We start from the raw sequence: 25,904 nt of genomic DNA on the forward strand, positions 1-25,904 counted from the left end.
ACGAGATGAACAGACAGTATACGAGACCGAAGTGTCAACTTGTGGAACGTTCCAGGGCGGTACCCGCAATTGCGGGGAAACGCTGAGATGTTGATCGGCGGGCAAGATGTGGGGCAATCACGCCGGCTGAAGGCCTGACAGCTTATGCGGCATTAAGTTATCAGATGGAAAGTTATCTGATTGGAGAGGTCCTACCTTCCCTTTCCGTGAGCAATGGAAAGTTCCTCGCCAAGGGAAAAATATCCACCGAAGTCGGCGGGCTGGGAAGGTGGAAGTCGAGTCTCGTCCGTCTATAAATACAGGCCGTATACTCTGGCTTTTCTCCAACATCAGCATCCATCACAGTTTCATTTGCAAACGAAACAACTCCCAGTCACTCGCCACCATGAAGTTCACCACCGTCACCGCTCTCCTCTTTGGTATGTTGTTTCCACTGCTCTGAGGATGCACGAGGAGAAGAACTGACATGTCCTTCTCAAGCGACTCTCACCCTCGCCAACCCTCTCGGCACGCCGACAAAGCGCGACCCCGTGCCTTGCGTCCCGGACGACCCGCTGAGCTGCACCAACATTGGAGCCGTGAAGCGGGAGCCGGAGCCGGAGCCGAAGCCCGAGGCTAAGGCGTGCGTGGTCGACGACCCTACCAGCGGCTGCTAGATCTCATTGGAGATTTCACATGACGACTGCCCTTGTCACAGGCCTGGGCGGGGGAAAGAACGGTTGAAGGAGACAGTGGCCAGTCTCGGTCCATTCACGAGGGCAAGAGATACTTGAGTTCAATGATATATCGAGCGCGATCATGTCGGGCGTGTTAAGAATTATTCAGACTCTACCAAGTCGACTCCGTTGAACATTAATCTGTTGCCAGATGGCATGTGATGTATGGGCAGTAGCCCTTTACTCCTCGTCGTACCCCGTATGTGGTGCCTCAACTTCAGTCCTGCCGATCTCTTAGCCAAAGCTGGGCTCATAACAATGACTAATGCCCATCCCTGGTGCCCAGCCAGACCTGGAAGCCCAGGTAGTAGTCCGGGAACATGGCCTGTGTGGGCATGTAGTACTTGGGCCAGCACAGGGTCAGGTGAGGCACCCAAGAGACACCAACGCAACCCGTTTCGCCGCTGCAGTGGTTCATGCAGTCATCGAAGCTGGGTAGGACAATGCTGTAAAGGTCCATGCCGGGACTGTCGTAGTTGCACTTGATGTGGTACGTGTTCGCGCGAGTCGCGTCGGTGAAAACACCACCATCCGCGGCGGGGCACACGGTGGGAGCGCGTTTGACGGCACCCCAGACGTAGGAAACGGCGACGGGAGTCGTGAGCGTTTTCTTGAGGTAGCACGAAGGAGCCACGTAGGAGACGGCCAAACACCCGCTGTGCTGGTCACAGGCCTCGAGACACTGCTCAAAAGAGGTCGTGTCGACTTCGACCATGTCGCCACCGGCATAGTCGGTTCCGCAGAGGATGTCGTATGTGCCGCCGGTCGAGATGGAGGCGGAGGCGCCGTTGCTCGTGGGGCAAGCGATGGCTGCAGTCTGAGCCGTGACGAGCTTTGCGGTCCACACGGAGGCCACCGAGACGGGATTGCTGTTGAGGACGCTCTTCTTGTAGCAGGCGCCGTACACGTAGCTGACGTCGATGCAGCCGGTGGTAGAGGCGCAGTCGTCGATACAGGCCTCGAACGAGGCAACGTGAGAAGAGCTCAAGTCGCCACCGCTGTTGTGCCGCGTTGTCAGCCCATGGCACCAGAGAAAGGGAAATCAGAAGGTCCTCTTACGCATAATCGACTCCGCATACAACCTGGAAAGCCCCCTTGGAGGTTGTGTACTGAGCTCCATTGCTCCTGTTGTTTTCACAGCTGAGCGCGGTGGAGGTGCTCGCACCGGAGACGCCGACCTTTTTCGCAGTCCACACGGCCGAGTTGGACGTGGCAGTAGTGAGGACGTTCTTCTTGTAGCATGCATTGGGCCACACGAAGGAAACGTCAACACATCCCGCCGTTGTGTCACAGTCACGGACGCAAGCCTCGAACGAGTTCACGTTGGACATTCCCATGTCTCCGCCACTGTTGGAAGTCAGCAGAAGCGTCTTGGGATTGATTTCTACTCATACGTACGCGTAGTCGGTGCTACACACGATGTTCCATTGGGAGTTCTGGGCTTGGAAGGTCAAGCCGTTGCTGGCGTTGTTGAGGCAGCTCAGAGTGGAGCTAGCGCTTGGCGTGGCAACAGGGGTCGGGGTCAGAACAACAGTCGAAGTCGCAACAGGAGCCGGGATGGCAAAGGAACGTGCGGCCAAAAGGGCCAGAAAGAGGGTGGGTTTCGAGAGAGAGGGTGCCATGTCAGCTGTGGCAACGAACGAATGAATGACTGGGCAGAGGGGTGCTGGAGGACTGTCCTGGCCTGCTACAGCGAGGGGCCTGGGAGCGCTGCTATATGCTTGGACATTGCCAGTGAGGCGGAGTGTGATATTTCCGCAAGAATACGGTCATTGAGCATAGCGACGGTGTGGCCGAGAGCCGTCTGCAGATTCGTGCCATGGCTGGCTGTAGTTTCCCGTTTTCCTACTAGTCACTCAGCCCCGCTCGGATCCTGAATAGAGTGTGAACCGTTGCGGGATAAGAACATCATTGTCGTTAGAATGGGGGGATGGCTGTAGGGCGGCGGTGATGCGGCAGTTGCCGCAGCACAAACCTCGGAGTCTGTCACTATGGGTCCTTGGCACATCTCGACGGCGGAGCGGGCGGTGCTGTGGCGATTTATTGATCCGTGGATCAGGATGTTCGAAGGTTTGAATCGAGGTCATGGTATCTCAGTCACGAGTCAGAAATGCGTTTGCATCATTCAGGTAGAATCAGTTAAATGCTGACTTGGTGTGAATTGAGCCGATGTTGAATGTTTCGAACGTGTTCATGAACGTTGTTAGTAGGTTGAGTCCGGCTCAGAGCCGGGGAGCAGCTGCTAGGAGCGCTAAGCAGGCGCTAGTTGCTCAGCCGGTATGCTTATTGCTTAGTTCCGGACCTGTTGCGGAGATTTCCAACGCCAGAGGCGCTCCTGCTCTCTGCCCTCAAAACTCCTTCCCGTATCGCCTATCGTTCTAGACCCTGCGAATGGTGGCTAAGAGGCGCGGAAGGAAGGCTTTGGCGAAGAGAGGGATTTTCCAGGCATCTGTGTTGCGGACCCATAGTCTGTCCAGAACGAACAAGACTCTAGAAAGCGAAGACATGGTACAGGACAAGAAACGACGTGGAATATACAATCGTAGAATTTGTGTCTTATCCTAGACGCTCCAATTAAAAAAAGAAAAAAAAAATTGGAGTTTTTGAAGAGAGCCGGCTTATCGTGAGCTCGCCTAAAGGATAGGGGGCTCCGGACTCGCGGGCCCGTTCGGCGGGGCCGTAATCCGGAGGGATTGAGTTTACGCCACAGCCGCCCACTCCCACCATTCCGGTCAGGAGTTTTAACCGAGATATGTGCGTCAATAATGAGAGATAGGATCGTGCATGACTATGCCCCTACCCAGGTCCTTGTCTTCGGAGCAATGGCCTGTCAATGGCCTCTACGGATGCCGCATGTCAGGACTGCTATTCAACGAAGAAGACAGACGCATCGCCGTCTTATCGAGCAGGTTGAATTACAGGCGGGGGAGGCGGCGATTCAAAAAATTTCGACCAACCGACACTATGCGTAGCCATCTCATGGTTGGGTTGGGTGTGGGCGATGCGTACCTCAGTGGAAGTGGTTTCCGGGTCACCCGAGAGCGTGTGCTTCCGTTGCGCCCATGGTCCACCTCCACATCACCTCTGGACCGGGCTCTCCAGGAAGAAGACACAAGAATAAACGTCAGAGACTCCGTTGGTGGAAGAACTGCTTGTAAGCAGACTGGCCGGCAATGATTCGGGTCAGCCTGTCGCGTCCCAATTCCCAACCCCGGTCCTTCGCGCGCTCCCGGTCACGAATTCTCTCTCCCGCCAGCTGATGGAGGGAAAGAGGCGTGGCTTGTGTTGGCAAGTGAATTCCTGACCGAAGGTTTTGTTTGGGGTGTGAGGGCCTTCGGCTCGTCCATCCGCTCCGTTGTTTAACTTCCGGCAGGATTTCCATTCGCCTCCCTCTGGAATACTCCAAGAATACTACTCTTCACACGAGCCCTTCGCTTCGGACTCGTCCCATTCCGCAATGGTTGGTACCGAGGCACTTGTTAGTAAGAGCCCTGGGCGTCCTGGGGACCCGAAGGGCTAACCAATGCAGGGCATCCTCTATCTTGGATCCCCATTCGGTCTTGCCATCCTTCAGCGCTACCCGCAGGCTCGTCCGTCGCCGGCTTAGCGGTATCATACGTCTTCACCTGGCTCCTCTCCCGCTACTCCTTCGCCACAGCCACGCGCGTCTGGGCGCTCGTCGCCTTCGCCGTGCCCGCGCTCCTCGTCTTGTCCGCCAAACCGCGGCTGCCCGTCGTGGCTGCATATGAACCACCGACACGACGCAACAACAACAACAGCCGCAGCATCAAAACCTCATTCCGCTTCGTGCCGACCAACAGCTTCCTCTCCTCCCAGCTCGGAAACGTCTTCCACACCCTCGGCCACTTCATCCCGTCCACCTACCTCCCCTCGTACGCGCGCTCCCTCTGCTTCTCCCCGGCCGCCGCCGTCACCACCTCCCTCGCGCTCGTCAACGTCGGCGGCTTCTTCGGCAACATCGCAGCCGGCGCCCTCTACAGCGACGCGCTCGACATCTCGCTCGTCGTCCTCGCCGTCAGCCTCGCCGCCGCCGCCGCCGCGAGCTTCCTGCTCTGGGGCCTCATGTCGGGCTCCGTGGCCGTCTCCCACTCGTGTACGTCTTCGCCGTCGCGTACGGCTTGACGGCGCGGGGAGTTTTGTGTCGACGTGGCCCGGCGTCGTGAGGGACGTTGCCAGGGCGGCGTCCGCGGGGCCGGATGATCAAGCAGCGGCGGGCGTGCTGGAGACGGGCCCGGCATTTGGGCTGCTGGGCGCTGGTCGCGGGATCGGTAGTATCGCGTCGGGTCCGCTGAGCGAGGCCCTGCTGGGGACGATGCTGGCGAAGGGGAGCGGCGGTGATGGCGCGTTTGGGTACGGGTTCGAGTATGGGTCGTTGATCGTGTTTGCCGGTGTGGCCATGTTGCTTGGAGGCGCGCCCGGCTTCGCGGCGAAGAAGTTGGGGTGGATGTAGAGCTGCGTCTCTGGCCCGCGGCGCCGTTTGTCGACAGGCTTGAGGTTTACGATCGCACCAGGCTGGCTGTTTTCCTGTCGGGCGACGGGTTCCGAAGCTCTTAAGACGCGCTCAGTGAAGCTTGCTCAAACTGTCTCTACCACCCACACGTCCATTGCGGACCATGTATCTACGGCCGCAAGTGTTTTCCAACTCAATGGAAATACGATCACGGGGTGAAATTCTCCAGAGCGTCGATTCGCAGGTGGTCCGGTGGGTGAAAATGTTGTCTACATCACCTTCTCAATTGGGACCCGTACATGGTTCGAAGCGAACACAAGTCGGCCCCGGCGCAGTTGATCATCCCTCCAACTGGCTACGGTGCGTGCATGGCGCACAATTAAGGTGAGACACTGCAGCGGGCCGAGAGCTTAATACGAAGGATGGCTCCATCTGCATTGTTCCGTCCACACGACATTGCGGGACTGGACTGGATGGACCTTGAAACAAGGCCGTTTGCCGAGCGAGTTGGAACATTAAAAGGCGGAATCCCGAACGACAAGGCCGTCTCTCAACGACGTCCATCCTTCGAACCGCCAAAATGACTGCGGTTCAGCTCTCGCTGCTGCTTCTCCACGCCGCGGCAGCACTCGCCCAGGATCCCATCACCTTCAAGTCAACCGGCAACCCGATCCTCGCCGATGGCTCTTACTACTCGGCCGACCCTGCGCCGCTGGTGGTGAACAACACTCTGTACATCCTCGCCGGCCACGACGAGGCACCAGCCGACGACAACTCCTTCGTCATCAACGAGTGGGAGATGTTCGTGGCCGACTCGCCCGACCCGGCTGGCGGATCAGAGTGGACGCTGCATCCAGGCTTCGCGAAGCCGCACGACATCTTCTCGTGGGCGGCAGAGGGGACGGCCTACGCCGCACAGATCGTCGAGGGCCCGGACGGCAAGTTCTACCTGTACGCGCCCGTGACCCAGGCCGACACGTCTGCCGCCGACCCCTTCGCCATCGGCGTGGCCGTGTCCTCGAGCCCGCTTGGGCCGTGGACCGACGCCCACCCGTCGGGCCCCATCTTCTCGCAGTCGGTGCCGTCGCCGGGCAACGACATCCAGAACATCGACCCCACGGTGCTCGTCGACGACGACGGCCGGGTGTACGCCTACTACGGCACCTTCGGCCAGCTGCGGGGCTACGAGCTGGCCGACGACATGGTCACCACCAAGGGCGACGTCACCACCGTCGACTCCCTCACCGGCTTCTTCGAGGCGCCGTGGCTCACCAAGCGCAACGGCACCTACTACATGCTCTACGCCGCCAACAACGCCGGGCCCGACTCGCCCTGCACCCCGACCTCGTACCACGCCTGCATCGCCTACGGCACCGCCTCGTCGCCGCTCGGCCCGTGGACCTTCCAGTCCGTCATCCTCGGCGTCGTCTCGTCGACGACGTCGCACCCGGGCGCCGTCGAGCTGGCGGGCGAGTGGTACCTCGTCTACCACACGGCCGACGCCGACGGCGGCGGCCACTTCCGCCGCAGCGTCGCCTTCGACCGCCTCACCTGGGACGACTCGGCCTCGCCCCCGGCCATCAACCGCGTCGTGCAGACCGAGCGGCCGTCCCTCGCCGACCCGGAGCCCAGCCGCAACGTCGCCCCCGGGGCCGCGGCGTCGTCGGTCAACGAGACGCCCATCCAGTACTGGGTCGAGTCCCTGCACGACGGCAAGATCCCGTCGACGCCGCTGCCGCCGGACTACTGGTCGTCGTACGCCGGCGACGCGTCCCCGGAGCTGAGCACCCTCGTCTACACGTGGAACGCGTCCATGGCGCTCAACGCCGTCCGCATGGCCTTCTTCGCCGATCAGGCCGCGGGCGCGAGCGAGGGCGTGCCGCCGCCCGCCGCCTGGCACGTCGAGTTCAAGAACGCGGCGTCGGGCGAGTGGGAGAAGGTGGCCAACTCGTCGGCGTACCCGCTGGATGTGACGGATGACCCGGAAGAGGTGCCGTTCGACGAGATCAGCACGACGAGTATCCGCGCGGTGCTGACGGCGTCGGGGAGCGGCGGTGCATTTGGCGGGGTGGGCGTGAAGGAGTGGGAGGCGTTGGCGCCGACGGCCCAGTAGTGACGAGTGCGTATGCAGGAGACGTGTATATAAAACAGAACCAGGCGCTCTTATGTAATATGATATCACATGGAGAAATCTGTTCTGTAACCGGTTCGATGGCGTTCTCACGGGCCCCAGCATGGCCGAGAGGGGAATGGCTCGATCTCGATCGAATATTGCATCCTGCCTGCCAACCTCGTCAGCTGAGTAGACGGCTCGGCCGGTTCACACGAGACTGGCAGACGACGGGAGTGCTGATGTGCATCTGGGCGACTCGGAAAACTTCACAGCGGAAGAGCAGCACTGCTGTGGTGGAGATGAAGAAGTTGTTGCACAATTGATTGCTAAGTCTGCTGCGCTTGAGTCATGGTCACACGGACAACAGGGATTCAGGGATTCGGTTTTGGAGCATGTGGAAGTCGAGACTGCAGGTCTGCGCCACTAGTACTGGGCGGGGTGAGTGAGGGTGTCTGTTCACGTACGTTGCAGGGCCACGAAACAGGATGGCACGTTCAAGCATTCAATATTCGGTCGATAAACTGTACGCACTGGCGTTTCACCCAGTCGGCAAAGTCTCCAGCCCCCCAATGCAGAATCAGGGCAAGGTTGCGGACCAGGTCCAGGGCAGAAGCACGGTGGGTGATGCGGTAGGCGCCGAGCCAGATCATGTGCGAGCCCTTGGCCGCCGGCACGTGTGCCCACAGCACGTGCGCCGGGCCTTCGCAGGTCAGCGAAAAGGTGCGCAGCTGCAGCGCGCTGTGGGCGGCAGACGGGGCTGGCTCCGACGGCGGTTTCGACAGCTCGGCGAGAATGCGCAGGGCGCAGGCGGCAGACACGGCGGCCAGGTTCTCGGCGTCGGTGATGCTGGCGCTGCTGGCGGCCTTGGCTTCGACGGTGAGGAAGGGGAAGCGCAGACCGCTGGGAGAGGCGGTGCACGGGTCTGTGATCAGAGTCACTGAGTCCTGGTGGGCGGCGCCGTGCTGCAGGTCGGCCAGTATCTCCCTCACGTCGCGGCCCCGCAAGCCTGGGCGGGTCCACGCCTGCTCGTCCTCCTTCCACGCCGCGTCGCTGTCGCTGAGGCCTATGGAGAGATCGGGGCGGGGTGTCTTTGGCTGCAGGCGCGGTGGAGCGGGCTCGAGGCGCAGGACGGGGGCGGGGGCGGGGGCGGGATCGGTACGGTGTGCGGCCAGAGCGGGGGGAGGGTGGCTCTGAGCAGGCGAGTTTGTGTGGTCGGGCGTGGGATAGCTCTGGATGCGAGGCGGCTCGTGTGTGAGGGTTGGCACGCTGCGGCGCTTCTGGGGGCTCGGGGGACCGATGTGGTGGATGTGGGTGACGGGCTTGACGGCAGTCTGCCAACCTGCGCAGCGTCGTCGTCAGCGCAGCTCAGCTCACGGCAACTGGAGTTTGACGTACTTCTCTTGGGCACGCAGCAGAGGCGGCCGGGCACGTCGCGCATCAGGGCGTGCAACGCCTGGCTCAGCAGGGCCGTCCACTCATCGCCACTCGCCGTGGGCCGGTCCAGAAGCGCCCTGGCGCCGTCGTGCAGCTCGCAGGCGGCGGCGGCGATGCGGTCCACGTCCAGGCGCGTCGGGTCGGCTGGCGGCAGCAGGCGCTGGCGGGCGTCGTCCGGGACATCCTCGTCAACGGCGATGTTCAGGCGGCGCAGGACCTGGATGCGGTATTCCTGGGAGCCCAGGTCGGCGGGGTAGGGGTCGGGCAGCGAGTCGGAGGGGTGAAGGGAGCGCGAGGCGTCGTCCTGGGAGCGGGCCGAGGCGGCTGGGTCGGCGGGGGCTTCGACGGCGGCGTCGGGCGAGGCCAGCGACCGCGGGCTCTCGGGCAGGCTCTTGAGCCAGTACGACACGCGCTCCGTCGACTTCTCTCGCAGCGGCTCCGGGCTGCCGCGCTCGCGCAACGGCGACGTCTGGCGGCGGCGCTTGGGCGCGGCCTCGTCGGCGGGCGACATGCGCTTCATCCTGCCTCGGGTGTCTTCGTCGCTGGCTGGCGGCACGCAAGCATAGTCGGAGCGGTGGCGCTGCGGTCGCGGGAGGTCGGACGGGCTCTCTCCAGCGGCGGGCAGGGCACAGCTGAATTAATACAGACTGCGTCTTTCGCCCATCGCGATGAGCCTCAACTCAGGCCCACCATCGGAATCCGTTCCGTGCGCGTGCCAGTGGTCCGACCTCTCCACCATCGCCGATGCTCTCTTTGCCTCCCTTTGCCCAACCTTCCGATCCGATCCCGCGGCCCACTTTCTCGCCTTCGTCCTCACCGTGCCTTCTCCCAAGCCCAAACCGACCGTTTGTCATCATAACCGCCCGGTAACGCGTCCGCGCTACCGCAGTTTTATACCCCAGACTCCCCAGACTCCCCCTCCTTCTGCGGAGCATGTGAAGTCGGGCCTTGAAACAATCATGGCGTCGATCCTGAATCTGCCCGCGAAGCTTTCTCGCGTAAACAAGTGCATCGAGATGGATTTGCACCAATCACAGCCCGTCCACGCCCTATTTTTTGTTATACGCAGCACGTCTTCTGTAGGCCCCACCCCGACCACGCCGTCACCCGTTCGTACTCGGCGTGTGGGGAGATCCGAACCGTGGCTAGCGTTTGCAGTCGAGCTGACATGCAGCTCGGCTCCCCAGATATAATAAACAGGGACGCGCCCTGACGTGCTGCCCTGCATGTGTCTCCTCGTTCCGTCTCTGTGCATGAAACAATAATGGCCGACTCTTCTGCAAACCTCAAGGTGCTCGTCGTCGGGGCAGGCATCGGCGGCCTCTCCGCTGCCATCGCTCTCCGCCAGCAGGGCCACCACGTCGAGGTTTGCCAAGCCGGGATGCCTACCACTCGTTGACCCTCAGCTGACCCCGCTTCCGCTCAGGTCTTCGAGAAGTCCCGCCTGGCCAGCGAAGTGGGCGCAGCCGTCCACTGCGCCCCAAACTGCACCGCCCTGCTCAACCGCATGGGAATCTACCCGGACACTTTCGGCGCAACTGTGAACGAGAGCGTCAGTCCGGCCCATCTGCCCGCTGTCCACCCTCTGCGCTCACACATGCTCTACGCAGATTAACTTCCGGGATAAGGATGCCGTTTCCCGCTTTAGCAAAGCTTACGCCGACGAGCGGAGGCACTGGCAGGCCGTGAGAGCAACCCGCCACGCTCCGGGAAGCACCTTGCTAAAATCCGCCAGGAATATTATCTCGTCCACCGCGTCGACCTGCACACCGCGCTCAAGGACAAAGCACTCTCACAGGACGGCCCGGGCACGCCTGCCACCCTGCACACCGCATGCGCCGTGACCGACGTCGACTGCGACTCGGCCACCATCACCTTCGCCGACGGCACCACCGCCACCGGAGACGTCGTCGTCGCCGCAGACGGCATCCACTCCCGAGCCCGCAGTGCTGTAGTCGGCCGCGAAGTCCCGCTCTTCACCTCGGGCAAGTGCGGCTACCGCTGGCTGACCCCCACCCAGGCTCTGCTGGAGGATGAGGAGACCCAGATCTTTGCCCAGGAGCCAGGCCAGGTCGTCCAGGTGGGTGGCGAGGGCAGCAATGGCGACTTTCGGCGTATCGTCTTCTATCCATGCTCCAACGGCAAAATCATGAACGCCATCGCTTTCGTGCCTACGCCAGAGGTGGGTCCCATCCAGAAAGGTAGTCCATGCAACCCCTCACGACCCACGACTCCTCATCTTCTAACCGTGCTTGCATGCCAGGTCTGTCGGGATACAACCAGTCGGCCAACAGAGGCAAGCTGATCCAGCACTTCGACGGCTTCTCCTCGCCCGTCATGCACATGCTGGAGAAAGCCCCCGCCGAGGACGTGATGCTCTGGGACTTGCTCGACATGGAGGTCCTGCCCACCTTCATACGCGGCCGCGCTGTTCTTCTCGGAGACGCCGCACACCCTTTCCTTCCATGTGAGAAACCCCCGTCCCATCAAAATCTGCACATGCTCACGACAGCCACAGACATGGGCCAGGGCGCCGCCCAAGCCGTCGAAGACGCTGCTGCTCTGGGCGCCTGTCTTCCTGCTGGCACCCCGGCCGAAGAAGTCCCCCAGAGACTGCGCGTCTGGGAGCAGTGCCGAAAGGAGCGGGCGGATTGGGTTCAGGAAGTAACCAGGGTTCGAGGCAGGGATCCCAATGGGAAACAAGGTCCACCCCAGACTCGTAAGTGCCCTCACAATCCCTGCTGCGTGGTAGCTAACGAAATGCAGCCGAAGCCTTCGCTGACGCACTCGAGCGTTGCGTCTCTCACAATGCTTGGGATCACGCCATGAGTGTCATGAACTCTTTGGCCGAAGGGCGAAACGATGAAAGGATAGCAGCTTCGCTTTGAAATCCGAGCATTTGCTGGTGTATTCTTTGAGCGTCTCATCTTTTACTTCTAGTTCCCACCGCTGTGGTCTTGCAGACTTTCAGCGTCATCGAACTCAAGTATTCTTTTTCCATGGGAAAGTTGAGGATGGACATCTTGCCGGTCAGTATGTAGGCTTCCACGCCGAATGGGAGATGCCGCCATTGGCGTTTCCGGACATTATTAGTTGTAGTGGGCAACATCTCCAACCGTAGTGCTTCAACTGCATGTGAAAAATCTCACCACATTCACTCATGGCACTACCAACCAAGGATGGTCCCTCCGAACGAAGCTGATCCTACTACTAGATCCCAGAATATTGATATTCACCCTTTCCCTTCCTTCAGTCAACTCTTTTACTCTTTCTCGCAGGTGAGTGAGAAACCACGCACAAATTATACAATCAGCGCCGTTACTGTTAATGGCTCCGGTCGTACCCTAAAGAATCAACTGTGGCCTTTTAGACCCACATATGAACTGTTGAACCCGTTTACAGCACCACCAATCCCCTTACTATGAGAAAACATTCCCGGTATGCTTGTTGCAAGAAGAAGCGGCCAGACAAATGGAACACAACCCGGCCGTAGCCTCTGTTGGAACTGGTCAACGATTTCCAGTGGTCGATCCCGCACACCTGCGAACGAAATAAGTTTTAAGGCAATGCACGCTTTAAGGCAATGCACACTTCAAGGCAACAATGCACAGAGTATGCGGTCTTCGGCACCTCCGAACAGGGGTGAAGGCCGCTCGACGGGCGCGGCTGTTCCCATTGGCTGTGTAACTGGTCATTGGGTCCTACTACCCCACGCTGGTGGTACGCTCGCTGTTTGCGGGGATCTCCACCGCCAGCAATGCTCTCAGCTCGCTGCAAGTAACGCGGGGAGCCCCCTACGGCTCACAAGGATAAGAGCCACTACAGTAGTAGTACTGTTACGCAAGCCAACAGAACGGCAAGCAATAATTCTTGGTCAACTTGACTCATAGCCCGACAGTCGCCGGATGCCGCTTTCAGCAATCCTTCTTTTTTGTAGGAAACCATTGAGACTTCGAAAGACCAGCCAGTGCCTATATAATATGACCTAGGCTCTACGAGATATCAGAACAACAGCTTCGCAACATAATTTCGTTCCTATCGACCTGACTGCCGATTGTTCTTCACGGCCAACACGAATACAACATGACTTCCATTCCCACTGCCTCGGATGAGAACGTTGGCATCCAGCGAGTTCGCGCCCGGTCGCCTCAGGACGACCCCATGTCCGGGAAGAAACTTCAACCCGAGGGCGATCGTATAACGGTCCAACCCGATCCACAATGCAACCCTAGACCTTCCACCAATCCTCCTCACCGGTACTGTTGAAGTATCTTGTACTCTATGATGTCATATCACGGGTTCAATCTTCACTGCAGAGGATGTATATATCTTCAGCTGCCCCCCAGTCAGTTCAATAAGCAATCATCACTCTCATTTCTTCCGTATCACGTCACGTGATTCCATGGACTTCAGCAGGTACAGCCCGATAATCATTCTACTCCAAGGCTGGCTTGACCTTGCAGAGCCCGGTGGCCTATGCAAGGCTGTTGAGTCTGCTAAAAAGAAGGTTCCCGCATTCATGGAAAAGGTCGGTATCCACAAAGGCGACGATTTCCTCAAGTTCGCCAACGACCTCCTCAAATGGATCCCGCACGAGGATTTCAAGGGCAAGAATATCTACCAGATCCTTGCGCTGTTCTACTTCATCCTCGACCAGCCGCCTCTCAAGAAGTGCCAGACCGAGATTCACCCCAACCAGATTGGCAAGGACCTGACATGGCTCTCATCCTGGATTGTTGTCTATGCCCAACTCGTCGGCCTACACATGGACACACCAAATTCCCTCACACAACACTCCTTGGAGACATTCAAGAAGACGCCTTCTTACAGGTACGGGGAGGCTCTGGTGCCCAAGAGGGGCTTCCGCACTTTTAATGAGTTCTTTACCAGACGCTTGAAGCCCGGCATGCGGCCCATCAGCTCGCCCCTTGACGACACGGTCATCGTCTATCCGGCGGACTGCAGGTACGACGACTCCACGAGCCAGAACGCCTTCAACGTGCGGTCCGCGGGCGTGGTGGACATTAAAGGCATTCAATGGGCTATCAGTAGCCTGCTCCATGGAAGCAAGTACCATGAAGAGTTCCACGGCGGCATCTGGATGCACGCTTTCCTCAACACGTTCAACTACCACCGGCAGCACGCACCGGTCGCCGGCACCGTGTGCGAAGCCATCAACATCCAGGGCGCTGCATACCTTGAGGTTGACGTCAAGACCAACCCAATTCGCGAATTCTTCGCGTCCGCCGAACAGCAGCCAGAAATGGAAGACAATGCTGGCTACCAGTTCCTGCAGTCACAGGCTGTCATCATCATTGACAACCCTGTCGTAGGGAAAGTGGCTGTGCTGCCAATCGGCATGGCCCAGGTCTCGTCCGTCAGACTTTCGGTCCAAGAGGGCGACATACTTTGCAAAGGAGATGAGATCTCGACCTTCGCTTTGGGCGGCTCCGACATTATCTGCGTGTTCCAGCGCCAGGCCGGCTTGACGGTGAACGATCTCGTGCCTTCGCCAGAGGGGACATACTCCAAGTACGGGACCATTCTGGCGCGGGCGAAACCGCTGGGCAGACAGAATGGCAAAAGTCACAGCGGCACTGCTTCCAATAGCAGGGTGCAGAATGGTGAGAGCCATCACGGTAGATCTCATTCCTAGTTCCGGTGTCATTCTTGGGTAGTCAAAGTAACATGTTCAGTCAATAATAATAGTCGATTTCCTGCTCCCTTTCCCCCTATTTGTGACCTCTGGAATGGTGCTGTTGTTGCCACTTGTGTGGATTTTCTTGTGCAAAGGAAGCAGGCGGCGCAAACCGTGGCCGTTGAACTCTGATTTTGGATCACACTCGGGCTATTCACCTCGAGTTTGCGTCTTTCCAACCTTGCTGTCGTACTCAACCAGCAGCCTTTCAACTTCTCTATGGCCATTTCGCCTCGCCCAAAATAAACCAGTTTCGTTGTACCTGTCTTTGGCGTGAGGCTCGATGCCTGGTTCCCTAAGCAACCTTTCGACGGCTTTTACATGGCCATGCTCTGCCGCCTCGTATATCGGTGACCGCCCATGCTTCGTATCCTTCACCTTATGATTCACTTTTCCAGTGTCCAACAGTCGCTCGAGGATACTTTGCCTGCCCCAACTTGCCGCATACCAGAGAGCCGCGCGGTTCTTTTCATCTTTGGCGTCTACGTCGATTTCCTCAGTATCGAGGAGTTCATGAGCGAGTTCCTCGTGGCCTCCTCTTGTTGCCAGCCGTAGTAGGTCCTCGACAGTCCATAGTGGCTTTTTTCGAGATACCAAAGCTGGGATGATACACTGCAGGCTGTCTTCGCGAGTCCCCAGGCCACTCCGTTCAAACGATTCCTGGATCTGAGCAAAGTTGGTGTTGATTATCCGGAAGTGTCTGACGTGCTCCGCAACTTGCGTCCGTCCGCCAACTCCTTTGATGATATTCGTCATCGCCAAAAAGAAAAACGAGTAGATCTCTTGGACGCAAAGCATTGCGGGGCTGGATGAAGATGGAAGTTCGCAGAAAGCTGGTTCTTTATCCAGTGACACGCCACAGTTGAACAGTCCAAACAGCCGGCGCCAATTGGTCCCGTCTACTGCTAGATCACGGGACGCGTGTGGCGAGTTCTGGTTCTGAGTGACTCCACTCTCCCTTTTTAGATTCCCTCGAATAGGCGTTACGGCTGTCCCCCAAAATTCCATAAGCCTCAGGGTGCTCCGTGCAGGCAAGAACAGACGTCGAAATGGCTTCTCTAGATTGCAGAGTTGCTCATCATCTTCATGGTTTTCCTGTTTGTGGGAACTTTCCAAGCCCAGATTCCAAAGCCACAGGCTCACAATAGCTTCAAGGCTGGACCGATCTATCTGCCATCCACTAGTGTAGCCACTGAAGCCCGCCTTCCTCTTCAGCGTGAGGTAAAATTGGTGTTGAAATCCATACACGCAAGGGACGGGCCAGGAGATAATGGATGCCTCGCTCCATTCATCCTTAAGCTCGAAGTCGGCGGTGAAAAGAATTTCTGTCGTGGATTCGATGGGCTGTGCGAGATTCCGAGCCATATGCCGGCCAGCAACGTGTTCATCTCTCCATGAGCGAGTGAGGTGTGCTAGACGTGCTCTGTAGAGGACTGCGAGTACGAGGTGGGGCAGTTCGGTTACTTTGTCAACTTGAGAGGGATTCTGGACCCATCGGCGAAATTGCGATTCGATTTCCGGGTCCTGAGCAGATAGTCGGAGACCATGCGTCTGATGGGCCGCTTGGAGGAGAAGACCCTTGAAACTTTCCGGAATTTCTCTTTTTCTTGGATCAAACTCCTCTGGTGCAATTGGTTTGATACCTCCCGGATTCAGAATATGCCATTGCTTGCATTCGCTCTCAGCTACGAGGTACGATGCGAGCCAGGCAAGCTCGTGTCCCTGATTTGTATCCAGACGGCCCGAGCCTTTGGAAAGTAGATTGTCATCTTCGGCCATGCGTTCGGTGCGAAGTAACGCCCGAATCAGACTCATAAGTACGGTCAAACCCAGCTGGGCGACAGCCACCGAGGAATGACAAGCTCTCAGACCAATAAATTGGATGATGTACCCCAGAAGCGTCAGGAAAAGACCCAAAAAGACGTGCGATATGGGAGCCGACCGTTGTACTCGCCATGAGGTCGTGTATTGGTCAAAGGCTCCCGTATCATGTGTGTATATGAAGGAATCAAAGGCTTGATCACCAACGTATTGAGGTCCGGGCTGAATCCAGAATATCCGGGCGCGGTGACTAGTCTCGTTCTGTGGAGGCCTTCGGAAAACACGCTCCTCAGTGCTCCTCTCAATCATGTACGCGCATAGTCCGACTCCGCACGACAAAAGGATTGTTCCGATTACGGTCATAGGCGCTGCATAGGCGCTTTCTACTTTGGATTTCCCGAGGTTGAGCACAGGATTCAAAATGCCTGTCCAGGCCAACACGGCAGATTGAAAAAAGCTTCCGAGCACAACAGCAGCGTAGAACCAGACCTTATTGCGCGATTTGATACCAATGTTGAGAGAGAGATTGGGGCTTGGAGCGAAATCCTGGGGCGATCTGGTTCCGTCTACCGCTCCTTGTCGGCCCGTTTCGTCCTCATCTGTCTTCTCTTTCTTATGCTCATACCATTCCTGCTCTTTCTGGAATTTGTGAATGTATCCCTTGAAGGAGTAGATTCCGGCTGCTTGCTTGCTTTCTCTCGGGCTGAAGAAATCATCCAGGGTCGATCCGGTATCGAAAACGATTTCTAGCAGCGAGGGCCGACCGAATACTCGGGCAATGCCACCATTGTTGTACAGCTCGCATACTTCGCGGCTTGTTGACGAGCATAACTCGACCTCAGCGTTCCCTGCGCCTTCTTGCGCTCGCCCAATCAAGGCCCGCAGTGATGAATTTCCGCATACGCGGATTGTTGAAACAATCGTCGTAATAATCCCAAGCGGAGCAATTGAGAAGATGATGATATCGAGTAGCGTTACACACTCGCTGAGGTATTGTTTGGTAGGCTGCTCCCCGAAAAGTGAAATGAGCGGAGCCAGGTCCGTCGCCAGGTTATTGGAGAAGTCGTCCCACCAATCACCCATGATTCCGGAACGTCTCTCTTGCGATCATCCAGACGAGACAAAAATACAACGAATCCTCTGGGATGAAGTGAATGGCTGGTCAATGAAAAGATGATACCATTGTGAGAAGCCGGGGAGGCCGGTTGTTAAAACTGGGGTGATAGCAGGCTCGATGAGAGCAACAATTTGCGCCCCCACAACACAAATGGGTCTATATCGACGTGCTTTCATACTACTGGTGGAAAGAAAACTCTTTGCGAAGACAAACTCATATGTAGTGAGGATCTATACCGGTCTATACCGGTCTATTGGCGCACGCACTGATAGGAGACGGGTCTCTAACCCCTATTAGGCACTGAAAATGAATGTCGTTGCACATGATACCTCGTTTCATCTTAGACGGTCTCGGAAATGTCACTACAATGGTGGGGGCTAAGTGTAGATTGCTGAATTGGTTGATATAAAAGCAGTGGGGACGGTTCCCCACCCTCGCTACACGGTCCACGCTAAGTAAAAAAACAAATCGGGTTTCAGAGCTCGGTCATATCGCAACAGGGAACATAGCCGCGCCTCGCAAGTGCAAGAGAATGATTTAAAAAGAGTAGTCCAACATCTTCATCTGCAGTATCTGCAAGCTACAATCATCTCCATTCCAGACAGCCATGGCACTTCCTCGTCTTCTCACCACCGCCTGTCTCTTGGGCATGGCGTTTGCCGCCCTGGGCGCTTGGGGAGAGTTGGCAGCCCTGTACCTAGACCTCCTCCTCACCCGAAACTCGACGAAGTACACCGTCGAAGCTACGCACTACTGGGAGAGGAGATCCAGTTCGGAACCGCTCTGCATCTTTCAGCCGACTAATGCGGATTAAATTGCTAGTTCGGTTGCCATTTTAAATAAGCACCAAGCTCAGCTTGCGGTGCGTGGTGGAGGACATATGGATACAAGTGACCAGGAGCCCTTGTATATTGCTTTTGTGCAAAGATAGTACCCTGGCTCGAACAACATCGACGACGGCGTTTTGATGGCTCTGAACGGGCTCACTCAGTTGAACATTCTGGATGAAGGGCTTGTTGAACTTGGGCCTGGCAATCTCTGGGAGAAGGCCTGCAACGCTCTTGGAGGGGTCGGAAGATACATGATCGGCGGCCGGATGAAGTCAATCGGAGTGCCAGGTTTGTCCTCGATTGGTGGAGTACACTGGTTCTCCAACAAATACGGAGACGCCGTGGACAACGTCATGAGCTATGATGTGGTCCTCGGCAGCGGCCTTCAGGTTGTGGCATATTGGCATCTATCTGCCGCACCATTACTAATGAGTCAGCTCACTTGCCAAAGCCGAGGAGCCGGGCGACCCGTGTACGCAGAAACAGGGCCGATGTTAGTCACCAAGCTCATGGCCAGCAGCCCCGTCAAGAACCACGTCATCCAGCTGAAGGAGGTTCTGTTTCAGAAACGCCAAAGAAAGAGTTCGATTACGGCGCTTCCTCCACGGTCGTCATAGTTTCCCACGCTGCATATCGCCCGCCAATTACTACTTTATTATCGCTAAGCATTTCACGCTAGTTACTACTGAGTAGGGCAAGGTACTATATTAAGATTTTCAGGGTAGTACGTTATCGCTTCCCCGCAGTGCAGGCCCGGCCGGAGATGTAAACGAATTGGGAATGCACCAACTTACGGAAGAAGCGTCGGACGGAGATAAGGCTTACCCGGTGGTTCGGCAGAGTTCTACAAGCACCAGGGTATAGGAGCAAGGCCCCACACGCGCGCGTGTGGATGCAGAGTGCTTTCAGCGGCGCAGACAAAACAAGAGCGGAAAGGCAAACGGGTGGCGGGCGAGCAGACGACAGGATGCCGCCCCCTCCCTCCAGTGCACCAACACCCCGCCATCTCCGCAACTTGCAGCAGCATGCTTAATGCTCCAGTGCGGCGATGGACCCCGTCACCGTTCTTGGCATCGTCAACGCCGCCGCAAACCTCGGTCTCCGGTGCGTCAGCATCGTGCACGCGCTGCACACGGCCGCCGAACGCTTCAAGACGGCACAGCTGTCCATCGTGTCGCTCGTCGAGGAGTGCAGCACCATCGAGCTGGCGTGGGACCAGCTGCGCGTCTACGTGGAGACGGAGCTGGCCAACGTGCCCGAAAACGAGCAAATCGTCAACCGCATCCAGCGCTCGCTCCACGCCGGCGAGCTGGTCATCGCCGCGCTGCAGAAGGACCTGGACGAGGCGCTATCGTCGCCCCTGAAGAGCGGCCTGCTCCAGCGCACCAAGGTCGTGTGGAAGGAAGATATTCTCAAAGACCACCAATCGCGCATCCGAGGCCAGGTCGGCGCCCTGACCCTTCTGCTGCAGGTCATCAGATTGTACGTGCGGAAATTGCTCCTGGCGAGAAGGAAAGAAAAAAGAGGGGGGCTAACTGGCGCAACACACACGCAGACCACGCCCGACGGAGCGCGAGCGGCTGCTCACGGTCAAGGCGCGCGTCTTCGACGACTCGGACGCGAGTGCGTACAGCATTGTCCCCTCGATATGCGACACGGCTTCCATCAGCTCCCGCGCGACGCAGACCACGACGGCCACCGAGGCAGGCGACGACATCCGCTACATCCCGCTAGACTTCGAGGACTCACTCTTCACATCGTGGGTGTACAAGCGCAACTTCCGGCGGCCCGGCCAGGCTCCGTCCGCGATGCCGCCGCCAACGACCAGGCGGTTCTCGCTGGGCCGCCGGAGCCTGCGCAGCAATCCGCGGAGCAGCAGCAGCTCCCAGTCCCCCGACGACACGGCATCCGTGGCCGCGGCGTCGTCCAGCGACGGTAGCAGCGCCATCTTCTCTTCCACCACGTCGGCCGGGTCGAGCGATCGCGTGCGGAGGCCTTCCTTGGTCAGCCCCATCACTCCCGTAACGCCCCTCGGATTTTCCGAACGGGCCTCGTTTTCATCCTCGTCGACATGTCCAGATGCCGAGGGGGCCGACAAGTTGACTAAACTGTTCGAAGTCATGGTGAGTTGACAGTCCTGCGTTGACCTGCAAGCAACGAGCTAACGCACTGTGCACCAGGGCCTTCCCAAAGACGAAGCAGCACGACGAAAGAGAGAAATGACGAGAAGACCGTAGGGTGACTTTGAAATCACGGCGTTGGTTGAGGTTTACTTGTGGCGAGATATCATTGGGATTGGGCTATATATGTCTGGGCTTTTCAAGCGTTAAAATGACCCATGTCCGTTCGCTTCTTTTTCATCCTCTCTCCATCTGATCTTTCTCCGGTTTGTTCTAGAAGAATGATACCAGCCCAAGGCAGAATGTAACACAAAGGAATAAACGAAACGTTCATCAACAAGACCACCCCTCACTACTCGTCCTCAAGCAGCCACACCCGGTCCCCCACCGCGCCAAAGTGCTGCTGCACGAGGATCCAAACAGCCATGGAAACCCCGTGCAGCCGGCCGGTGACGCGGGTGACGCACGAGGCAGGCGTGCCAAGCACGGCGGCGGCGAGCAGGACGGCGGCGCGCGGCCGCAGGAACAGGACGGTGCAGCGCAGCGCCGGATCTCCTCCTGCCGCCGCCGCCGCCGGGAACTTGTCGAGGCTCATGCGGCTCCAGCGGGCCAGGGCCAGCGAGCACGCGGCCTCGACGGCGCAGCACACGCACACCTGGCCCACCAGCGCGGGCAGAGACGGCAGCTCGGCCCGGCCGAAGGGGTCGCGCGGGTACGCCAGCGTGCAAGGGTGGAAGGCGAGCAGCAGCGGGTACTCGATGGCGAAGTCAAGAGTCAGGAACAGGTGCGTCAGGGCCGACGGCGTGTGGCGGCGCGGGCGGCGCAGCGGCGTGGGGGCATGTTTCTGGAGGTAGAAGAGCGCGAGGCTTGCGGCGATGATGCAGGCGGCTGTTCTGCTGGTCAGGCGAAAGAGATGAGCAGAGAGAGAGAGACAGCGGGAGGGCTCACAGGTTGCTGCCACGGCATTGATGTCTGAGTATGGGAACAGTGTTTGGGACGTGTTGACTGGATCGATCTGTATACGGTAAGCGAGTGTCGGCAGCGGCGCGGTAGGACGATCGAACCAGCTCAGCTTGGTGAGTCCAGCCGAATCTCTGATGCGACATGTTAAGCGGCGATGGCGATCAATAGGGAAAACTGATGATGGGGCTGCAGAACGAGCTGTAGGCTCCTGGCTGGTGACAGCCTCGTATCTGGCAGCCGGCCGTCTAAATAACACGGCCACGCATTCCGACATGGCGTTGGGCTGATATCGAGATGGCTGCGGGGACATGGACAGCGTCTCGAAGAAGCACGGCTGAAGGTTGACCTGCGGGTGGCACGATTGGGGGCCAAGGTTATACATATGCACGAGCGGCAGGGAGCAGGGAGCAGGGAGCAGGGAGCAGGGAGCAGGGACAAGGGCATCTATTGTTGCAGCACGCAGCTGCCTACTCGGAGCGGGGCACAACCAGAAGAGTCACGTCGTCGCCGTCGACGGGTTTCATAACGCCCAGACAGGGCATCCGGCCCTCGACTCGCGGAAACGGCGCGAGCGGGTCCGCCAGCGCCAGCTCGAAGCGCCCCACGGCCTGCGCGACGCACGTCAGGACCTCGCGCTTGGCCAGGAAGCGTCCAGGGCACAGCGTCGCCCCGCCGCCAAACGGGCGGAAGCTGGGGTTGCGTTTCGCGTCGGAAAGCTCGGGACTGCGCAGGAAGCGCTCGGCATCGAACGAGTCTGCCTCGTCGTCGTCGCTGTCGTCGTTCTGCTCATCCCAGACGGTGGCGTCGGTCAGCATCTGGCGGAAGGGGATCAGCAGGCGGGCGCCGGCCCGCAGCTGGCGCCCGCCGCTTAGCACAACGGGCGCCACGACGTCGCGCACCCCCATCGACGACGCCGCCAGCCGCAGCGCCTCGTGGTAGACGGCCACCGTCGCCGGGCAGCCCTCGAGCCGCGCCGCGAGGTCAGCCGTCGACGCCGCCGCCGCCAGCGCCACCCGCACCTCGCCTTGTACCGTCTGCAGCAGCGCCGGCCGGTGCGCCAGGTGCGCCACCACCCAGAAGGCCAGCTTCCACGCGTTGCCGTTGATGACCCAGTAGAGCAGGAACAGGTTGGCCGCAATGTCGGGCGGCGCGATGCCGGCTGCTGCCATCTCCGACTCCAGCGCCCGCACCATCCAGCATGCGTCGCCCCGCTGCTCCATGGGCATCTCGAAGTAGCGCGTGAAGCTGGCCCGCACGCGCCGCAGCGACCGCCCCATGGCCGTCGACCACGGCGGTGGCAGCCGGTACACCAGCTTCCAGCTCTGGTCGTCAAAGGCGGCAAAGTCGTCGAGCAACCCGCCGTCAACCTTGTCCAGCAGCGCCCCGCCGAAGAAGGCACGCGTCGCCCCTTCCAACATAGCGAACTTGATCCACTCGAGCAGTGACACGCGCCGCCTGCCGTTCTGCTGCTGGTGGCCGAGCACCACCCGCGACGAGAGCGTCATGGCCTCCCAGCTCATGACCTCGTGCATGCGCCCCAGCAGCACATCCTGGAGCTCGTCGAGCTGCGGGCCCGGGTGCAGCTGGTGCTTGAAGATGGCCTCGGACAGGTGCACCAGCGGCTTGCGTCCTGGGTTTGGCACCATAGGCCCTTTGCGGGCGCCCGAGGGCTGGTGCTGCCACATCTTCGCGATGGCCTCGGGCGTCAGCCCGATTTGCACCATGATGTCGTTGACGTAGCGGTCGAACGTCAGGGCCTCCGTTCTCTTGAACACCGTCGCCACGTCGCCGGCCGTGAGGACCACGTAGATGGTCGCCCCGAAGACCGTGAGTGCGAACGGCTCCCGGTCGTTCTTGAAGTGCCGCCTTTGGTTTCCGTCACCGTCAGTTCTCGCGCTATGTTGGGCCAGTTGGGAAGCCTTACCGCCCGCGCGATATCGTGCCATTGCCGTCGGCGAAGAAGGAGAAGGCGTGCCCGACAACTGCCACAGCATCAGAATTGAGTTGGCATGCACCGACGAGGGTTGCCAGTACATGGGATCAAATATGGAAACTCCTTCGCCCTCTCAGGGTGCAAGGCGGGCTGGATGGTGAATCTCCAGATCCGCCAGGCAGCGTAGCAGATCGCAATGCCCAAAAAAGCGTACATTGTGTTTTCGTAGTGGTGCTGGAATCACTAACACAGTCTTCGCTGGTGCGGCGAGAGAGCAAAACGTCCCTCGTAATGGGCACTGCGAGCTTTCCTCCCGAGATCCTTGTCCTATAGCCTGATCAAGCATGCGGCCCCGCGCGTGCATCTGGGGAGGGCATCTGCGGTTCACAGCTATCGTAGCATTGAGTCAGGCTTCTTTGCTGCATTGCTCTTCGGCCTATCCTATTAATAGAAAATCGCCACGTCCGTATGCCACCCGCGTGATCTAGACAGAAAGACCCCACTGATACCGACTGTCTACCTCAGCTGCACTCACATGCTTCTTGGGGGCCGGACTATGCATGGGGGCTGAGAACTTGAGTTCCCGCTCCAGACGCTTAACGCACCGTCCCCACCAATATAACCCCCCGGCGCCTGCACGTCGTTTTTCTGCCTTGCAGGTGAGACACACCAATTCTAGTAGTATATGGCGAGCTCTAAGCAACGCAAGCTTTGGAATGCTGATTCATGGTCTACGTGCATACTCAATATTGATCCCCACGCACGACCATGGAAGCTATTTCCGGTAGACAGGCAAACATGCCCTTGCGCACATGTACGTAGCATGTGAAGGTGCAGTTGATGCGAAGTTCTCACGCTCTGTGGTAGGCCAACGAGACGCTTTGGTTCTTTGGTATCAAAAGAGTGTACAACGAAAAAAAAAAAAAGTAAATAACATCAATGAATCAAGCAGCTTTGCCTTGCCTCTTTCGAAATAGCATGGTCGTCTTTGCATGCGGAATGGTGGAGCAACGCCAATTAAAATACCGCGAATCCTCCTGACCATCAGCCATTTTGATATCGTACTCCAGCACAATCTGTGCCACAGCAATCTTCAAGATACGGGCCGCGTAGAACCGTCCGGGACTGCTGGCGTCAGCTATCTGCATTTAACAAAACAACCGACAACTGAACTTACCATGTATGGTTCCCAAGGCCCCACAATGGGTAGTCGGCAGTGGAAGAGCAAAAGCCTTCGGCCTTGCTGACTTTGCTCTGCTCTACGAATCTCATGCCATCAAAGGTGAGGCCATCCTGGTAGCGCTGAGTGTCACGCATGATTGCATTCAGAGGGACACACGCAACCTCTCCAGCACGGACGGCCGTCCCGTCCGAGAAGGTGAAGGGCTTGATGGCCTGTCGGCGAACCGAGATGGCTTCCGAGGGATGCAGCCGCGCTGATTCCTTGAGGAAGCTGTCCAGGAGCGGGATCTTCTCGATTGCAGAGGATGGCTCTCCGGCTGCCAGTCGCTGGAGGTCTTGCCTGAGCAGGTCCATGTATTTCGGGTGCCTGCAGAGATCATCGAGAGCATAGACGAGTGCCAGAGCCGGCTGGTGGACCGATGCGAACCAGACTCCGAGAATTACTTGAAGGATTTTCTGCGCGGACCACGGGTTTTTGGTCCTGCTGGCTTCGACGAAGAAATAGAGGCAGTCAACGTGCTGGCTCCCGTGCGGATCTTTGGCGAAGTCTTCCATCCGCTGCTCGATCAGCGGCCGTAGACGCTCCACCATTAGCTCAGAGGCCTTGTTCTTCCAGCGCAGGATCGGAGCAACCATGGGAACCGTCCATTTAGGGATGAGTCGGAGGATCTCGGCAGATGTGAACAGTTCCTCGGGATATTGCAACGCGGCCTCCACAAACGTCGCATCGCGCGCAACGTCAACGCCAAAGAAGGTCGAGCTGTTCGCAGTGGCTATTACCTTCTTTGCGAGTTGGAAGAGGGGAAGCTCCACCCAGCCATCTTGCTTCTGAATGCCGTCAGAAATCTCTCTCGACAGGCTTTGGTGTACGATTGCCTGAAGTTGGGAGTGCAGCTCGTTCAGGTGGTTTCTAAGCTTCACACCAAGGACTCTCAGATGGACGGTACCATTGGCACTCATACCGTCCTCAACCACCAGTCCATCCATGGTGTACTTAGGTTGCAGCAACTTGACGGCGGAATGAGTCAGCTCAGATCTGTCACGGCTGTGGAGTCTGCCAGTACCTCTTTGGACAAAGCATGCAGAGAGAGAACATCCCATGGCGCCGAGATCAACTCTTTGATGTGCGTGCTCGAAGATACGTGTATGTACGTGGTCTCTGGAGTGGCCAGCGAGAAGACCGCACCAGGTTTCTACTCGAGTTCAGCGTGTGTATGGCAATTACTGGCTTACAGACTTACGTATGCGTCAAGAATTAGTTGTGTTCCGCAGACGAGGTAACGGATTCCATCCAGCCACTTTCTAATGAACAACGTTCTCCGATGGAGGAGTCTTGCAAGTGGGCGGCTTTTCACTGCGCCGAGGCGGCAATATGAGGAAAGATGGTCTTTGAAGTAGGTGTCGGAGCCCAGGGCTGTTTCAAGCCTCCTGCCGGCAGTCCAATAGAGAAGAAAGACAACGAAGCCGATGTAGAGGGTGATTTGGATCATCTTTGACGTTGCAATT

General features: G+C 58.3%; 13 protein-coding genes across 13 annotated transcripts; 7 read left to right on the top strand and 6 right to left on the bottom strand.

The window, feature by feature from the left end:
• Positions 1–385: 385 nt before the first annotated feature.
• On the top strand, positions 386–656 carry BKCO1_8300016 (uncharacterized protein; the record flags this gene model as incomplete). The annotated part of the gene is made up of 2 exons (XM_020279509.1): positions 386–419; positions 481–656. The coding sequence occupies 2 exons, from the start codon at positions 386–388 to the stop codon at positions 654–656; spliced, it is 210 nt and encodes a 69-aa protein (XP_020125619.1).
• A 322-nt stretch (positions 657–978) lies between these two features.
• Positions 979–2,338, bottom strand: BKCO1_8300017 (kelch domain-containing protein; the record flags this gene model as incomplete). The annotated part of the gene is made up of 3 exons (XM_020279510.1): positions 979–1,714; positions 1,776–2,063; positions 2,115–2,338. The coding sequence occupies 3 exons, from the start codon at positions 2,336–2,338 to the stop codon at positions 979–981; spliced, it is 1,248 nt and encodes a 415-aa protein (XP_020125618.1).
• A 1,835-nt stretch (positions 2,339–4,173) lies between these two features.
• On the top strand, positions 4,174–5,187 carry BKCO1_8300018 (mfs monocarboxylate; the record flags this gene model as incomplete). The annotated part of the gene is made up of 3 exons (XM_020279511.1): positions 4,174–4,198; positions 4,246–4,830; positions 4,946–5,187. The coding sequence occupies 3 exons, from the start codon at positions 4,174–4,176 to the stop codon at positions 5,185–5,187; spliced, it is 852 nt and encodes a 283-aa protein (XP_020125627.1).
• A 580-nt stretch (positions 5,188–5,767) lies between these two features.
• On the top strand, positions 5,768–7,300 carry BKCO1_8300019 (glycosyl hydrolase family 43; the record flags this gene model as incomplete). The annotated part of the gene is made up of 1 exon (XM_020279512.1): positions 5,768–7,300. One exon carries the CDS (start codon positions 5,768–5,770, stop codon positions 7,298–7,300), a length of 1,533 nt encoding a protein of 510 aa, XP_020125624.1.
• A 494-nt stretch (positions 7,301–7,794) lies between these two features.
• BKCO1_8300020 (copper transport accessory protein) lies at positions 7,795–9,254 on the bottom strand (the record flags this gene model as incomplete). The annotated part of the gene is made up of 2 exons (XM_020279514.1): positions 7,795–8,639; positions 8,696–9,254. The coding sequence occupies 2 exons, from the start codon at positions 9,252–9,254 to the stop codon at positions 7,795–7,797; spliced, it is 1,404 nt and encodes a 467-aa protein (XP_020125634.1).
• A 744-nt stretch (positions 9,255–9,998) lies between these two features.
• On the top strand, positions 9,999–11,622 carry BKCO1_8300021 (salicylate hydroxylase; the record flags this gene model as incomplete). Its single annotated transcript, XM_020279515.1, has 7 exons — positions 9,999–10,100; positions 10,161–10,286; positions 10,345–10,419; positions 10,470–10,935; positions 10,998–11,201; positions 11,253–11,453; positions 11,501–11,622. 7 exons carry the CDS (start codon positions 9,999–10,001, stop codon positions 11,620–11,622), a joined length of 1,296 nt encoding a protein of 431 aa, XP_020125635.1.
• Positions 11,623–13,136: 1,514 nt separating this feature from the next.
• On the top strand, positions 13,137–14,390 carry BKCO1_8300022 (phosphatidylserine decarboxylase; the record flags this gene model as incomplete). Its single annotated transcript, XM_020279516.1, has 1 exon — positions 13,137–14,390. The coding sequence occupies one exon, from the start codon at positions 13,137–13,139 to the stop codon at positions 14,388–14,390; it is 1,254 nt and encodes a 417-aa protein (XP_020125636.1).
• A 192-nt stretch (positions 14,391–14,582) lies between these two features.
• On the bottom strand, positions 14,583–17,336 carry BKCO1_8300023 (endoglucanase; the record flags this gene model as incomplete). The annotated part of the gene is made up of 1 exon (XM_020279517.1): positions 14,583–17,336. The coding sequence occupies one exon, from the start codon at positions 17,334–17,336 to the stop codon at positions 14,583–14,585; it is 2,754 nt and encodes a 917-aa protein (XP_020125637.1).
• Positions 17,337–18,337: 1,001 nt separating this feature from the next.
• Positions 18,338–18,817, top strand: BKCO1_8300024 (fad binding domain-containing protein; the record flags this gene model as incomplete). The annotated part of the gene is made up of 1 exon (XM_020279518.1): positions 18,338–18,817. One exon carries the CDS (start codon positions 18,338–18,340, stop codon positions 18,815–18,817), a length of 480 nt encoding a protein of 159 aa, XP_020125630.1.
• A 431-nt stretch (positions 18,818–19,248) lies between these two features.
• On the top strand, positions 19,249–20,437 carry BKCO1_8300025 (ankyrin repeat protein; the record flags this gene model as incomplete). Its single annotated transcript, XM_020279519.1, has 3 exons — positions 19,249–19,682; positions 19,756–20,323; positions 20,381–20,437. The coding sequence occupies 3 exons, from the start codon at positions 19,249–19,251 to the stop codon at positions 20,435–20,437; spliced, it is 1,059 nt and encodes a 352-aa protein (XP_020125631.1).
• A 235-nt stretch (positions 20,438–20,672) lies between these two features.
• BKCO1_8300026 (uncharacterized protein) lies at positions 20,673–21,426 on the bottom strand (the record flags this gene model as incomplete). Its single annotated transcript, XM_020279520.1, has 3 exons — positions 20,673–21,208; positions 21,269–21,335; positions 21,385–21,426. The coding sequence occupies 3 exons, from the start codon at positions 21,424–21,426 to the stop codon at positions 20,673–20,675; spliced, it is 645 nt and encodes a 214-aa protein (XP_020125632.1).
• A 324-nt stretch (positions 21,427–21,750) lies between these two features.
• Positions 21,751–23,229, bottom strand: BKCO1_8300027 (cytochrome p450; the record flags this gene model as incomplete). The annotated part of the gene is made up of 1 exon (XM_020279521.1): positions 21,751–23,229. The coding sequence occupies one exon, from the start codon at positions 23,227–23,229 to the stop codon at positions 21,751–21,753; it is 1,479 nt and encodes a 492-aa protein (XP_020125633.1).
• A 931-nt stretch (positions 23,230–24,160) lies between these two features.
• BKCO1_8300028 (cytochrome p450) lies at positions 24,161–25,888 on the bottom strand (the record flags this gene model as incomplete). Its single annotated transcript, XM_020279522.1, has 4 exons — positions 24,161–24,341; positions 24,394–25,406; positions 25,463–25,591; positions 25,640–25,888. The coding sequence occupies 4 exons, from the start codon at positions 25,886–25,888 to the stop codon at positions 24,161–24,163; spliced, it is 1,572 nt and encodes a 523-aa protein (XP_020125628.1).
• Positions 25,889–25,904: the final 16 nt, after the last annotated feature.

This window comes from Diplodia corticola (genome assembly GCF_001883845.1).
Source record: "Diplodia corticola strain CBS 112549 chromosome Unknown scaffold83, whole genome shotgun sequence".
Lineage (NCBI taxonomy): Eukaryota > Fungi > Ascomycota > Dothideomycetes > Botryosphaeriales > Botryosphaeriaceae > Diplodia > Diplodia corticola.